This window comes from Microtus pennsylvanicus, chromosome 12, assembly GCF_037038515.1.
Source record: "Microtus pennsylvanicus isolate mMicPen1 chromosome 12, mMicPen1.hap1, whole genome shotgun sequence".
Classification (NCBI taxonomy): domain Eukaryota; kingdom Metazoa; phylum Chordata; class Mammalia; order Rodentia; family Cricetidae; genus Microtus; species Microtus pennsylvanicus.
This window is the reverse complement of record NC_134590.1, coordinates 45,847,461-45,861,946: the sequence shown is the minus strand read 5'-3', so window position 1 is coordinate 45,861,946 and position 14,486 is coordinate 45,847,461. Positions and strand designations below refer to the sequence as shown.

The 14,486-nt window shown below is 44.8% G+C and overlaps 1 protein-coding gene across 1 annotated transcript in view; it reads left to right on the top strand.

Annotated features, from left to right (window-relative positions):
- Positions 1-11,027: 11,027 nt before the first annotated feature.
- Positions 11,028-14,486, top strand: part of Zcchc4 (zinc finger CCHC-type containing 4) — a 40,437-nt gene continuing 36,978 nt past the window's right edge. Inside the window, exons 1-3 of the mRNA XM_075943544.1 lie at positions 11,028-11,169; positions 11,929-12,047; positions 12,849-12,931. Coding sequence (XP_075799659.1) covers positions 11,046-11,169; positions 11,929-12,047; positions 12,849-12,931 — 326 coding nt within the window. The 5' untranslated portion in view covers positions 11,028-11,045. The remainder of the gene's footprint in view (positions 11,170-11,928; positions 12,048-12,848; positions 12,932-14,486) is intronic.

The window sequence follows — 14,486 nt, the reverse complement described above, 5'->3', positions numbered from 1 at the left end:
ACTACACCCTCTCTAAAACCTGTAATAGATTATTCCTGAATCCTGGCGTTTGAGCAGTTCTTAAGTCCATCAGCAAGATCACGTGGAAACAGCTGTGGAGGAGCAGCAGAGAGAAGGTAACAGAAAGGTGATGGTCCTCAGAGCCTCTGATAGTGGCATTGATCTCTGATGAGGGGGATTCAATAACCAGTCAGTCAGGAAAGGATTGGCAGTCAGCAGAGGGATCTGCAGAATGGAACAACGGTGCTGAGATGTAGGCTTTGGGCAGAGAACCATCTCATCAGGTAAAGGAAAGGGTCTGTGCTGATGAGAGAAGTTGCCAAATAAACCCAAATTCACAGTGACAAAGAAAGCACTGTAGTAAGGAGAGAAGAAACTGTGATGCCAAGAAACAGTCCTGGCCCAGGCCCACACTCCCCAGCCCCCCCTGCCCGGAAAGCTTGGGGAAAAAAAAAAAGGGAAACTGTCTTCAGTTAAACACAACTACAACTTCCAGCATGCTCGCAAAAAACGCAGGTTCTTATAACAAAGCCACAGACTATGAGAACATCACGGAAGCTGACCAGTGAAGCATAACAAACAGTAATCTGTTTTTTTAGGAATGTGTTTCTATGCTGCCCAGGTTCGTCTCCACCTTGTGCACTCAGTGATCTGTTCCGTCTCCCCAGTAGCTGGGTCCACAGGTACCCATGCCACGGTACCTAGTTCAGTCTAGCATTTGAAAACATGCTGAAGGAGAATAGCATCTCACGAAAATCAGACGAAAGGAAAAGTGGGGAAGCCACAGAGGCAAGTCCATGAGAGCTGACAGAGCTCAGAGGAAATACTGGAGATAAAAGCATGCCTCCAAAATAAAATAGAACACATGTGGGCAACACAAAAGACCAGAACAAGAGCATCACAGTGAGTGCTGAAATACCTGGATTATTAGCTGGACATCTCCAGCTTGCAAGTCCTGTCAGGTTTCAGAGAAATAGGCAGTAGCTCCAAGTGTTCCTTAGCTGTAGTCTGCCCCTCCCCTTTACTACTGCTGTGGTCTCAGACTCGAACCCGGGCCTTCCTACATACTAGGCAAGTTCTTTTCCACGAGTAATGTCTTCAGCCCCTTTTTTATTTATTTTCAGCTTTTTTGAGACAGGGTTTCTCTGTGTAACAAACAGCCCTGGCTGTTCTGCAGCTCCTATAGACCAGGCTGGCCTTGAGTTCACAGAGACCCACCTACTACTGCCTCCCGAGTGCTGGGATTAATGGTGTGCGCCACCATGCCAGGCTTTTGTTTTATTTGATTGACAGGATCTCACTAAGGTGCTATTTGTCAGTAGCATCCAAACACATTAGATCTTAGGAATAACCCGAACTGAAGACACACTGGATTAACACAACAGGCTGTGAGAGTGCTAAAAATAGGGATTTGGGGGATGATTATAGCTCAGTGCTGGAGCTTTACCTTACATGACCAAGGCTCTAGATTCAAGTCCTACCATCACACAAAATGCATGAACAGAGAGCTTATACTGGGAAATATTAAAGGCTTCTCAAATTTATCGATTAAACCCAAAATACTGAGAAATTCTGGTTAACATTGAAAAGGAAGTTATGAAGTGCATATGAAAATGTTTTGGCCAAAAATACCCAGAAAATAGTTGGAAGAAATATTTTATTTACTGGGTCTCAAAACTTTGAAAGCTGTTGCCAGGCAGTGTGGTACTGATAGAGACACTGACTGGAACCCTAGCCACGTGGTAAGCTGATTTTTAACAAAGATACCAAGGTAATTCAGAGGGAAAGAGTCTTCTCAACAAAGGATACATCTGGTAGTAACCAGATAACAGGCAGGCGCACACATCAGTCAATACCCAGATGCTTTTAGCCACATGGATAGACCCAGGAAAGTTTATAAAGGCATAGAGGAAAATTTCTGTAATCCCAGCCTTGCAAGTCAAAAGCAGAGGGATCCTCAGCTCAAAGTGGCCATCCTGGGCTTTGTACTGGGACCTTCTCATCACCGATAAAAGAGAACTGAAAGTTCTAGAAGCAGCAAATAGGGGGATCTTGTTGACCATCTTACTTAGGGTTTTTGTTGCTGTGATAAGACTAAACACATCTTAGGGAGGAAAGGGTTTATCTCGTCTTCCATGTCCACATCACAGGCCATCACTGAAGAAGTCAGCAGGAAAGCATCTTGTGCTTAAGATTTTAGTTATTGCATAAAAGGAAGTATGTGTACAAGCAGATCCTTGGAGGAGGTAGATTTCTGGAGTAGGGGGACAAAACAGAGCGAAGCTGTTGTCAACGTGTTCTCTTACCCAGCAATGGGAGTTAACCCGGAAAGAAAAGGCCCCTGCAGTCCCTGGGAAGAGATGCTGGGACATCTCTGGTTCAGGTTTTTCATGCCTGGGTCTGGCAGTTGTGTTGTCTGTGGCCTCTCAGAGTCCTCTTGCTGGTCTTTTAGATCTGAACACCAAAAGCACGTGATTTCAAAAGCACGAAAGTAGCAGCTAATCCCTGTAAGTGAAGAAATACTTCTTTTTCCTTTGACTCCTGCAGCAGAAGTCTCACCTGAAGGCTTCTGAAGCTCCGGACAGTAGCGACAGTAGCCAGTATCAGTAAAAGACAGGCAGCCTCCCCTGCCTCGGAGGTGAGAGGGTTATGTAAACACCCAGGGAACAAGGCCTAGGAAACTGGTCTAACCAGATGGTGGGTGCCTCTTGCCACTGGGGTGAATAACACTGCCTTTCATCTTCCTGTGGTTTGGGGAACGTTCTGTAGTACTTGGAAACGGAGAAGTGTTTTGAAACCGCATGCTGTTTCAGGCCAGAGTGGCAACTGCCTAGCTTGGTTGCTGAACAATTCAGCATCTGGCCGCCCTTGCTCTCTGCTCCCTTCGAGGAGATGGGAGTGCATACTGCCCCAGATGGCTAACTTAAAGTACCATTATCTTCCTGGGACAGACTCTGCTTCACTTGTCTGCACAGCAGGTATTATGACCCTGATGTCAAATCTCAAAAGCCCACAGTGCAGGCTGAGTTGTCAGCATTGGTGCAGGAATTTGGTGTTAGCTCTGAAGGACTGCCAAGGAGAAGGCCTCTGACTGAGCCATGAAGCTAAAAAGACCACGGTGGAGCTATGCACAGTGGAGCCAGGGACTTGGGGTTTGCAGTACACATATCGGTATGTAGATTGTAAATGTGCATGCATGTGGGAAAACACACTTTTCTGTACCTACCCTGAGTGCTGCCTGCTGTCGCTCTTTTATTTTCCCAGGTGCTATGCTCTAGTTTCCCAGGCTGCCCAGAAGACTGTCCATTCTCCTATAGATCCCTCCTTCCCTGCTCTGTCCTGGTTGGCTGATCATCATGGCAGTGTTGAAAGCTTCCATACTTCTCAGTTTCTGTCTCTTTCTGCCAGTAGCAGACACGGCAGAAGAAAGATGTGAGGGCCAATCTTTACCCTCCAGTCTCAGTAGACCGCTTTGGAGAGCATACACATTTTAACAATGCTCATTTGTGTGCCTGTGTGTCCCCATTACAAAGTCTTTTTTACCCGAAGCTTCTGCCCTGTTTGCTTGTCATAGTTTCGTGAGCCCTCTGGAAGACCTTGTACGTTTATCCTTGTCATAATTCTCTTTGGTTTTGGGGAGCCCACCAGAGAAGACCACTCAGACACAGTTTATAGTCAACTGGAAGTCTTTCTTCCAGCTGGCTGGGACTACACTCCGGTATTCGGAACCCAAGTGTAGCTGGATGTTTAGATAAGGGGCTTTTAAAAGCAAAACCTCCTTCTGTTGTCTCGAGCGAGTAGCAATTGCAGAGGGAGGTTTTGTACAAGCAAGCAGTTTAACAGAAGGTAAGATAAGCAGTTAGCTGAAGAGGAAGGTTTTGCATAAACAGGCAGTTTAACAGAAGCCAATATAAAGTTAGCTGGGGCATCTAGACGTCTTGTTCCTAGAATAGAGTTGAGTAATTTTCCAAGGGGCTTTCCATCAAGGAAGTCAAATTCTAGCCAAACCTAAAATGATCCCAGGAAGAAGACAAGATGGAGGAATCTCTTGCACTGTCTAGCCCTGCTGCAGTTTCCAGAAGCTGTTGTCTCTCCTTGGCTCTATGTGATGGCTAATTTATGTTTTAAGTTTAAATTACTGTGCTTAAAATATCTATAAAAAACAAAAATGCCTCTAACTGGTAAGCCCCAGTTGCCTAAGGACTTCCTGGAATGCTGGGGGCTGTTCATGTAACAAGCCCAGTGTTTTCACTTCTGTAAACAAGCATGTTTTTTCAGGATGTGTGCTTGATCACACTTAGGCAGGAGATATGTCAGGATGGATGCTTGCCCCTGATTGGATGAAGATGCAAAGGACATAGCCATTTGGGTTTGTTTTTCTTTTCTTTTCCTTCCTTCCTTCCTTCCTTCCTTCCTTCCTTCCTTCCTTCCTTCCTTCCTTCCTTCCTTCCTTCCTTTCTTTCTTTCTCTTTCCTAGACAGGGTATTTCTGTGTAGCGCTGGCAGTCCTGGAACTCACTCTGTAGACCAGGCTGGACTCAAATGCAGAGATCCACCTGACTCAGGTTTTGTTTTGGTTTGGTTTGGTTTTGGTTTTTCAAGACAGAGTTTCTCTGTAGCTTTGGGGCCTGTCCTGGAACTTGCTCTGTAGACCAGGCTGGCCTTGAACTCAGAGAAATCCACCTGCCTGTGCCTCCCAAGTGCTGGGATTAAAGATGTGTGCCACCACCACCGAGCAGGTTTTGTTTTTATAAGCCCCTGACTAATGTAATCCAGCACCATATTCTGGGACTCCTGAACATCCATGGTCCTGGCCAGTATTTAATAAAGCTTGCTTCAAATTTGGCTCAAAAATTGTGGTTGTGATCTTATTCTTGACCCAGTGGGATTAACATCTGTAGAATGGGAAGGAAGTGACACTGTCAACAATGCCAAAGTCAATCAGGCGTCTTGGTGGTTTAGTTTAACTTTACACACAATTTAGTAAACAGCGCCTCTATGAAACCTCCCTCAATACCCCACTTGAATGTGTCTTCTGATTCCAGCTAGCAGCCTGCATGCCACACAGGTGATGCCATTTGATTCTTACATTTCTCAGAAGAGCTGCGTGTTATTTATCCCATCTACTTCCACAAAAGCTCAAGACAGAATACTTGCCTAAAGTTTATATAATTTATAATTTACATGTGGGAGAACAGGATGTAGGGTTGAGGTCCCTCTGACTTAGCCCCACTGTTTCTCCTGCCTGAACTATACTGGTTTGTGATGTAGGAGTGCCATATATCAATCTGTTGATTTCATTGGTTAAGCAATAAAGAAACTGCTTGGCCCTCATAGGTTAAAACATAGGTGGGAGGAGTAAACAGAACAGAATGCTGGGAGGAAGAGGAAGTGAGCTCAGACTCAACAGCTCTGCTCTCTGGAGCAGAGATGCCGTGCTCCCCTCTCCTAGGCAGATGCGATTGATGAAGCTCCAACCCAGGATGGACGTAGGCTAGAATCTTCCCGATAAGCGCACCTTGGGGTGCTACACACAGATGATTAGAAATGGGCTAAATTAATATGTGAGAATTAGCCTAGAAGAGGCTAGATAGAAATGGGCCAAGCAGTGTTTAAATGAATACAGTTTGTGTGTTGTTATTTCGGGCATAAGCTAGCAGGTGGCTGGGGTGCTGGGGACGCAGCCCCGGCACTCCTATTACTACAGGTTTGGCTGAGGTTCCGAGCCCTGGGTACTTCTTTATAAAGCAATGATTTTCAAACCTCCTTGAGTTACTGTAGAACAGTCCATTGGAAGCAGCACGTTTCTCTTTTCTTTCTTTTCTTCTCTTCCTCCTCCTTTTAAGCAAGGTCTTGTATCTAACCTAGGTTGGCTTTGACCTCAATGGGTAGCAGAGGATGACCCTGAACTCTTGATTCTCCTACCTCTTCCTCCCAAATGCTGGAGTTACAGCGTTGTGCTGCCATGCCCATTTTGCGGTGAGCAGGAGGGGGGCATTGAACTTAGAACTTTTTGTATGCTAGGCAAGCATTCTACCAACGGAGCTACATTCTCAGCATCTAAACACCTAATTTCCAATAAAATTAAAAAGTGAATGGAAAGACAGCTACTTCTAATATAAGCCCAAGATTCACTTTCATCCTCATCCTGGCAGCGGGGCAGGGCACTCTGGGCTTAAGACACCTTTTGAAATGCTGAGTCTAGTTAGTTTCTGCTAATATCAGCCATGTATTCCTTCAAGGGCCATCTGGGATGGGAAGGGTTAACTGAGAACAAACCAAGCATTAACTGTGTGCATGTTATTCTAGTGATAAATAACATGCTTTACTGATTTCATTTAACAATACAGAGTGCAGGTGTGTCTCTATAATCCACACAATACAAAAATATCCTTATCTGTCCCATCCTGACTGCTATGGTTTAGATAAACCGCTGCAGTTCCCTGAGGGGCAGCCGGTCCCACTACCTGAGGCCTCTGTGGGTCCCCGGGAGGTGGTGGGTGAGAGACCTCAGTGGGTCTGGGGGAGCTTCAGCAGTGAGAGACAGAGATGGATAGGCACACCATGCAGAGTGAGCATTTATTTAGTGGGTTATGAAAGGAAAACAAAGGGGGAGAGAAGGAGAGAGAAAGAGAGAAGAGGGGGAGAGAGAGAATGGGGAGAGAGAAACAGAGAGGAGAAATAGAGAAGCACAGAGAGAGAAATAGAGAGGGAGAGAGGAGAGGGGAGGGGAGAGAAGAGGCCTCAGCCACCTCTTCGGAAGAGAGATTGGGCAGAGAAAGAAAGAGTACAGGCTGGAAGTGGAAGGAAGATCTGCTTGCCTTGGTGGAATGGGGGGAGTGGGTGGGGCTTGTCTCTTAAAGGGACAGGACAGACCCCTATCAGTTCCCTGACTCAAAACAGAGACTCTAAGCTTAGACTACCTCTGTCTCTACATGGCCTTGAGCTCTATAATCTCCCTGTTGCCCTCCAGTATTCTTTTCTAGATGTTTTAGGAATTCTTCTATTGCTGTAACGATGCAATGATCAAGACACCTTAGAAAAGAAAGCATTTCATTTGGAACTTACAGTTCCCTAGGGCAATAGAGTCCATGACCGTCATGGCCAGAAGCATGGCAGCAGGCATGGTATTGTGCCAGAGCAGTGTGCAAATCTTCCATCTGATTCACAAGACAGACCCTGGGAATGGTGTGGGCTTTTCTTTTCGGTTTTGTTTTTTGAGACAGGGTTTTTCTACCTAGAATTCACTATGAGGACCAGGCTGGCCTCAAAGTCACAGAGATGTCTATCTGCTCCTGCCTCCTGAGTGCTGGTATTAAACATGTGTACCACTATGCCTAGCTTTGGTATGGGATTTTCAAAGCACAAAACCCCACTCCCAGTGACACATCTTCTTCCGAGGCCACACCCTTTAATCCTTCCTAAATAGTTCCAGCAACTGAAGAACTATTTAAATATGTGGGCTGTGGGAGCTATTCTCATTCAAACCATGGCAGATACCCTTAGAATCGTTGGATTAGGGCCTTTCTAACCTACCACCATATTCTCAGCTTGAAGAACAATCTGGTATTTTCTAAAGGCTAACTCACAGGAAGGCAATGGGAGTTCCAGCTGGGCAGGCATCTTGGAGGACACCTTCGGCCACTGTTTGTGCAGCTCTCTCTAACAGATGGCTTCATCTCAAGGTTTCCATTTTATACTCTTTAAGGCGACAGTCACTTTCATATATGCGTCCTGTTTCCTCCCGCCTTTCTCTAGCTTTCTTGCCAGAAAGGCTTTGAAGGCAGGAAGAAGGGGCGGGCCTGCTCTTCCAGATTTAATGAAAGAGCTCTTCGAAACTTCCAGATCTGCAGGGTTGTTTGTGTTTTGCTGTGTGGGAGACCGGATCTCCTGCACACTAGGCAATAACTCTGCCCCTGGCCTAGACTCAGATTTGGGGCTGTTCTGGCTTCCTGGAGACCCACTCCTTGGGACTTTTGCAGAGCACATCAGACATGCTAGGTAAAGGCCAGATGCCTGTAATCCTAGTGCTTTAGAGACAGAGGCAAGAAAATGAACATAAGTCCGGTGGTGACGGCGCATGCCTTTAATCCCAGCACCTGGGAGGCAGAGGCAGGCAGATCTTTGTGAGTTCGAGGCCAGCCTGGTCTATAAGAGCTAGTTCCAGGACAGGCTCCAAAGCTACAGAGAAACCCTGTCTCAAACCCCCCAACTACCTCCCCTCCCAAAAAAACCCAAGAAAATGAACATAGGTTCGAGGCCAAACTGCTTGCAATAGTAAATTCCAGATCAATCAGTGATCTACAGTGAGACCTTCTCTCTAAACACAGAAATGATCAAAACACATCCACAAAAAGCTCAGTGACAGTTCCAGGGTGTGTAGCTCTTCGGTGTTGTCACTGTTTCCAAAGGTCTCAGAAGTCTCCCATAGTCCCTTTGGGTCCCATGTCTTCCCAGCTAAATTTCCACAGTTGGAGCTCTTCAGGGCTGCAGAGGGAAAGCAGAGAAAAGGCATTTAGGGGGCTTCCTGGCCAACTCAGCAGGGAATCAGGGCTCAGATCTGAGATTGGGGTAGTAAAGCAAAGACTTCTGAGAAGACCACATTCTCCCAAGAACCCAGAAGACTTGAGGGAGGCTAACAGGCAGAGAGCTACCTATGGCAGAGAATGCAGTCAGGGTATGGGTCTTGACACAGAGAAACCCTGTCTCGAAAAACCAAAAAAAGAAAAAGAAAAAGAAAAAAAAAGGCATGGGTCTTGACTGGAAAAGGGTGTCACAGTCGTGGCTACACACCTCCACTGTGTGATTGCAGTGTCACTGACGGCTGGTTGTGAGGGACAGGACCAACCTCCTCCTACCCGAAAATAGAAACAATGGTAAGACATCCTCTACCAAAATGATTCGGCTTTATTCATGATTTTTGAAGGAGATTTAGGAATTGTAATTCTCTAAGGACGATGGGCTAGACTTCCTGGTGCTTGTAGGAGTTCACTGCTTTGTCCAGAGCCTTTGTGGGAAGAGTTTCTGAATTCATTGGGTCTTAGCTTTAGGATTCCACTCTGAATGATGGGACACATGGCCAGAGTCCATTCCAGCACTCAGGTCTCTTTTCAGTTTTTCCACCAGAATCCTCCCAAGGCTTTCAGTGTATCTGTGCACCCAGGATTTTCCAGTATGAACTAAAGACACTATTAGGCAATAAAAACAATCGTAACTTACTAATGATTATAACCCCCTCAACCAATATTTATATAGTCAATCAATCGTAGTTAACTTCTCATAACAACATTCCAGTCATCGATGGGATATACACACAGCAAAATTCTAGTAAACTAGGACCTTGGTGATATTGTAGCCTCCCCAGTTGTGCTGAATCTAACGTTTCTGTGACAAAAGCTCCTAGTGGCACAGTTCTTAGGTACAAGCCTGCCTGTTGTGAACTGGTGATAACCGTGTGCCTAATCATAAGGAGTGGGCTTTTTTTTCTCCCCAAAGTTTTTCATCAGAAAACCGCATTGTTTTTTGAAGCCTGCATTATCTTTTTAATTAAGTAATGACTCCTCATACACCTTACTCAGATCAACCTTTGTTGAGCTTTGTGTGTGTGTGTGTGTGTGTGTGTGCGCGCGCGCGCGCAGTGTTAGGAATACTACAAAATGCCATGTTTGATAGTTTTATTGACAATCAGAGGGTGTGTGTGTGAGTCTTGATTATGACTCCCATCATGCTTGGAATTGTATAGACTAATTTCTTCCCCTCTGGTACTTTCTTTCAAAATTGTTTTAGCCATTTCTTTGACTTTTCCTATACATTTCAGAATCATGCTTTCAAACTGCACTAAATCAGTCTGCACTGAACCTGGGAGGAGCTGGCATCTGGACCATGTTTGTGGCCCACTTAATGAGCAGGCTGTGCTCTTACATTTATCTAGATCTTTCTTGACTTTTTTTCAGCAACATGTGCTAGTTTTCTGCTCTGAGATCTGTGCATATTAGACATACACACTCCATTTATTATTATTTGGGAATTCTAAGTAGTATTCTATATTATATATTAGATGATCATTTTTTATGTTAGTCTCATGTCCTGCAAATTTGCCAAACTCAAGTTAAACTAGAGGTTATAAAAACTGTGCCTTATTTGTTATTCTCATAGAAAATTGCCACTGGCAAATGGGGACATTCTTTTACTGTTGTACAAATATCAGTGGGAATCCAATAATCAAGTACAACTTTCATTTTAGGCTAGCTCCAGGCACGGTGTTACGCACTGGTAATCCCAGTGTTAGGGAGATGGAGGCAGAAGACCAGGAGTTCAAGGTCATACTCTGCTACTGAGGAGTTGGAGGCTAGCCTGAGCTACTTGAGACCCTGTCACAAAATAAAACAAGAGGCTAGTGGAACTGTAGTTTGTAAAAAGCAGCAGAGGTGCTGAGCTGTTAGCTAGTTCAGCTATTGTTTTAGCTCTTTGTTGGCCTTTTGACTCTATCATCGAATCAAATTTTTGTTCTAAAGATTCATCTCGCTGGGCAGTGGTGGTGCACGCCTTTAGTCCCAGCACTTGGAAGGCAGAGGAAGGTGGATTGAGGACAGCCTGGTCTACACGAGCGAGCTCCTGGACAGTGAGGGCTGTTACACAAAGAAACCGTAACTCAAAAAAACGAAACAAAAACCAAAAAAATCACGAGAGAGAGAGAGAGAGAGAGAGAGAGAGAGAGAGAGGGAGGGAGGGAGGGAGGGAGGGAGGGAGGGAGGGAGGGAGGGAGGGAGGGAGGGAGGGAGGGAGGAGAGAGAGAGAGAGAGAGAGAGAGAGAGAGAGAGAGAGAGAGAGAGAGAGAGAGAGAGAAGAAAAAGACAAAAAGTCATCTCTTCTCTCTTTTCCTGGTCTTGGCACAGGTCGGCCAGCCCCCTCCCTCTCCCAGACTCTCTGGGTCCGACGCTTGGCTCCTCCAGGTCGCGCGGGGCGCTGTGGGTCCTTGGCACAGAGGCGGCGCTCTTTCTCCGCCTCCTCGGTTAGGACTGAGGCTTTCGGGACGGCGGCGGTAAGATGGCGGCGCCCATGGGCTGTCTTGAGCCGGTGGAGGGAGAAGGCAGCACGGAGCGCAGGGCGTCCGGGGTGGAACTGTCGCTCCCCTCGGACCCCGCGGCTCCTGCCCCGATGTGCCCACACGGTGGGTCGGTGTCTGTGCTCAGCCTGGCCGGCTGGCGTCAAAAACATTTTAGGACCGGACTGTGGAAGAGAAAAAGGCTTTTCTCTGTCCCTCTTCCTCACCTTGTGTGATGCTTGACTTGAGTACCACCCGTATTAGAAAGTGTTTTTCCGTGTGTTTAAGAAACCCCTAGAGAAGTCCTGGCTGTTGGCGTTCTGGCTCCAGAGCTGTTAACGTCTCTGGGGGGCGGGGTAGGGAGTAAGCAGAATGAAGGCTGCAGGGGACTGACGGATTCCCGTAGACAAGTTCTTAGGGGAATTTCATTTGTTTGTTTGCTAGGTTTTTGTTGGTTTGTTTTTGAGTTAGAATGAACAAAAACAACAACGACAAAAGGGAAGTCAAATCAACTTTCGCTCTTGAAGAAAGAGGCATTGTCTAACTGGAAAGCGTAGGTTTTCACCGAAAAGACACCCGCAGTCGTCCCCAGTTTTGACACTCTTTGAAGTTCTCTGGGATTATCCCTTTGTTTATCTAAGTCTGTTCCTTTAAGTCTAATTTTATTATGGACCCAAGCTGGTGTCTTTAATAATGCAGACAGCAAGCATTTTCTTTTTGGAGGATTCTAATATTCTAGTGCATCAATGTTACAACTGAATAAAGTTTATCACAGAGAACAGTGCATTGAATTATAAATTATCTATAATGCTTAAGTAAATTTTATGCAAAATAATTTGTAGACTGCTGCTTGACGCTTCTTTTTCCTTCCTGTTCTGAAACTAGGGCCCACTCTTCTGTTTGTAAAAGTGAGCCAAGGGAAGGAAGAAACACGGAAGTTTTATGCCTGCTCAGCCTGTAGAGATCGAAAAGACTGTAATTTTTTTCAATGGGAAGATGAAAAGGTATGATAACATTTTTTGGCCAAATTTATTGAGAATGAACCAATAAACACAGTTTAAACATTATATAAAATGATATCTTTTATTAATTTTAATACACTGTTTTTTTAAGATTTATTTTTAACTGTGTGTTTATGTGCCTTTTATGGGTATGTTCAAATGTGTGCAAATGCCCATGGCTGTCAGAGGAGGTGTTGGGATTCTCTGGAACTGGAGTTACAGGCAGTTGTGAGCCTCCTGTTGTGGGTGCTTTGAACAGACTCAGGTCTTAGAGTAGTATTTGATCTCAACTGCTGAGCCATCTTTCCAGCCCCAAGATAAATACTTTTAAGAGGGAAGAAAATCCACGCTTTGGATTTTTTTTCTTAATTCTGAGCATTGGAGTTATTACTTGTCTCTGAACTTTGTTGTGTTACTGTCTCAAAAGAAAATGAGTTTGAGTAGTCAGCCTCTGTTTTAACTTCAATTCTACTTTATTTTATTTTATTTTTGAGACAGGGTTTCTCTGTGTAGCCCTGGCTGTCCTGGAACTCACTATGTAGACCAGGCTGGCTTTGAACTCACAAAGATCAGATCCGCCTACTTCTGCTTACTCAACGCTGGGCTTAAAGACATGCAGCACTACTCTCAGCAGCTTCTACTTTTGTTAACAAGAATATTAGAAAACCATAATCATTTATTTCTCAAGAGCTCTGGAAACTGGGAAGTCCAAGCTAACAAGGGTTGTGGTGCGTTACACCCTCCTGATAATAAACAAACAAACAAATAAATAAATGACTAAATACGGTTTGCTCTCTCTTTCAGTTGTCAGAAGCTAGACTTGCTGCCCGAGAAGCTCATAACCAAAGATATCAGCCCCCTCTGTCCCGAGCACAGTGCATAGAAAGGTATTGGTGTGATATCTTTTTTCTTTATCATTTTGGTAATACTGTTGCTTTTATTTTTTCTGTTCCTTTTAGCTTTCATTTATTTATTTTCAACACAAGGCTTTCCACTTGAATTACTGGTATGTGTGCAATTCACTGGATTTGATTGCATTCACGATGTGTGCAACCATTACTGCTGTTTCCTAAACGTTTTTATACAGTCAGACAGAAATTCTGTCACTATGAAGTAGTAACTCCTAATTCTGCCTCCCCAAACCTTGGTGACTTCTTACCTTCTTTTTGTTGCTATGAATTTGATTATTCTGGGCACATATGAGTGAAATAATACAGAATTTGTTCTTGATATCTATGACTTTTACATTTAGCATGTTTCCAAGGCACATTCACGTTACAGCATGTGACAAAGCTTTCTCTTTTGACTAGAACTTCATCGTGTGAATGAACCACATTTCGAAAGCCCACCCATCTGTTGATGGCACTGGCTTGCTTTCACATTTTGACTGTCGTGAATAGTGCTTCAGTGAGCACAGACATACAAAGTGTGTGTTTTCATGTCTTTCCAGTGGACACGGGTGCTTGGTGTGTGGTAGCTATTCTTTTTGAGGAGCTGCCAAACTCTTCCACAGTGGCTGAGAACAGTTTAATTTCCCTGTCAGCATTGGATAGAGGTTCTCCATGTTCTTGCTAACATTTCCTTTTTTGTTGTTTATTTTTTTCAAGATGTTTCTCTGTGTAGTTCTGGCTGTCCTGGAACTTACTCTGTAGATCACAGAACTCACAGAGAGCCACCTGCGTCTGCCTCCCAAGTGCCGGGATTAAAGGTGTGCACCACCACTGTCCTGCTAACATTTACTTTTCTTGTGTGATGCTGGAGATCAAACACCACAGTTCTTGTGTGTGGGAGGCAAGTGATGTAGCTCTAAATTACACTGTAGCTATATTATTATGATTTTTAGTGTGTGTGTTTGTTGGGGGGGTGTGTACAAGAGCAGGTTTCACAACAGGCACCTTGAGGTCACAGGACATCTTGAAGAGGTATCCTCAGTTTGCTCGAGGTGGGGTCTGTTGTGTTCACTGCTTTGTGGACCAGGCTAGTTTGTCTGCAAGCTTCCAGGGATTTTGCTCTCCCCTCCCTCTGTCTTCCCCTAGAGGCTCTGTGAATAGAAGTGCAGGGGACACAAGCCCACCCAGCTTTTAGGGAAGTGTTCAGCTTGGAGCACAGGCACTGCTCTCTCGTTTTCAGGATTGTCTTCCTAGTAGTTGAGAAGAGCTATGTTGTGGTTTTGATTTTTATTTCCCTAATTAGTACTGATGTTTATTTCATGTGCATATTGGAATTTGTGATTTCTTTGGAGAATTATCTATTCAAGTACTTTTGTTCTGTGTGTGTGAGTGTGTGTATGTGTAAGTGTGTATGTGTGTTATGAAGATTTATTGAGGGAGGAGACAACAGAGTAGGCTCAGTCCTTGGCTTCTGCTTTCCTGTGGCCTCTAGTATGTTGCCCAACTCCTGACTTGTGTTGGCATTGATATTTGTTCCCTTGCTCTTGATGAA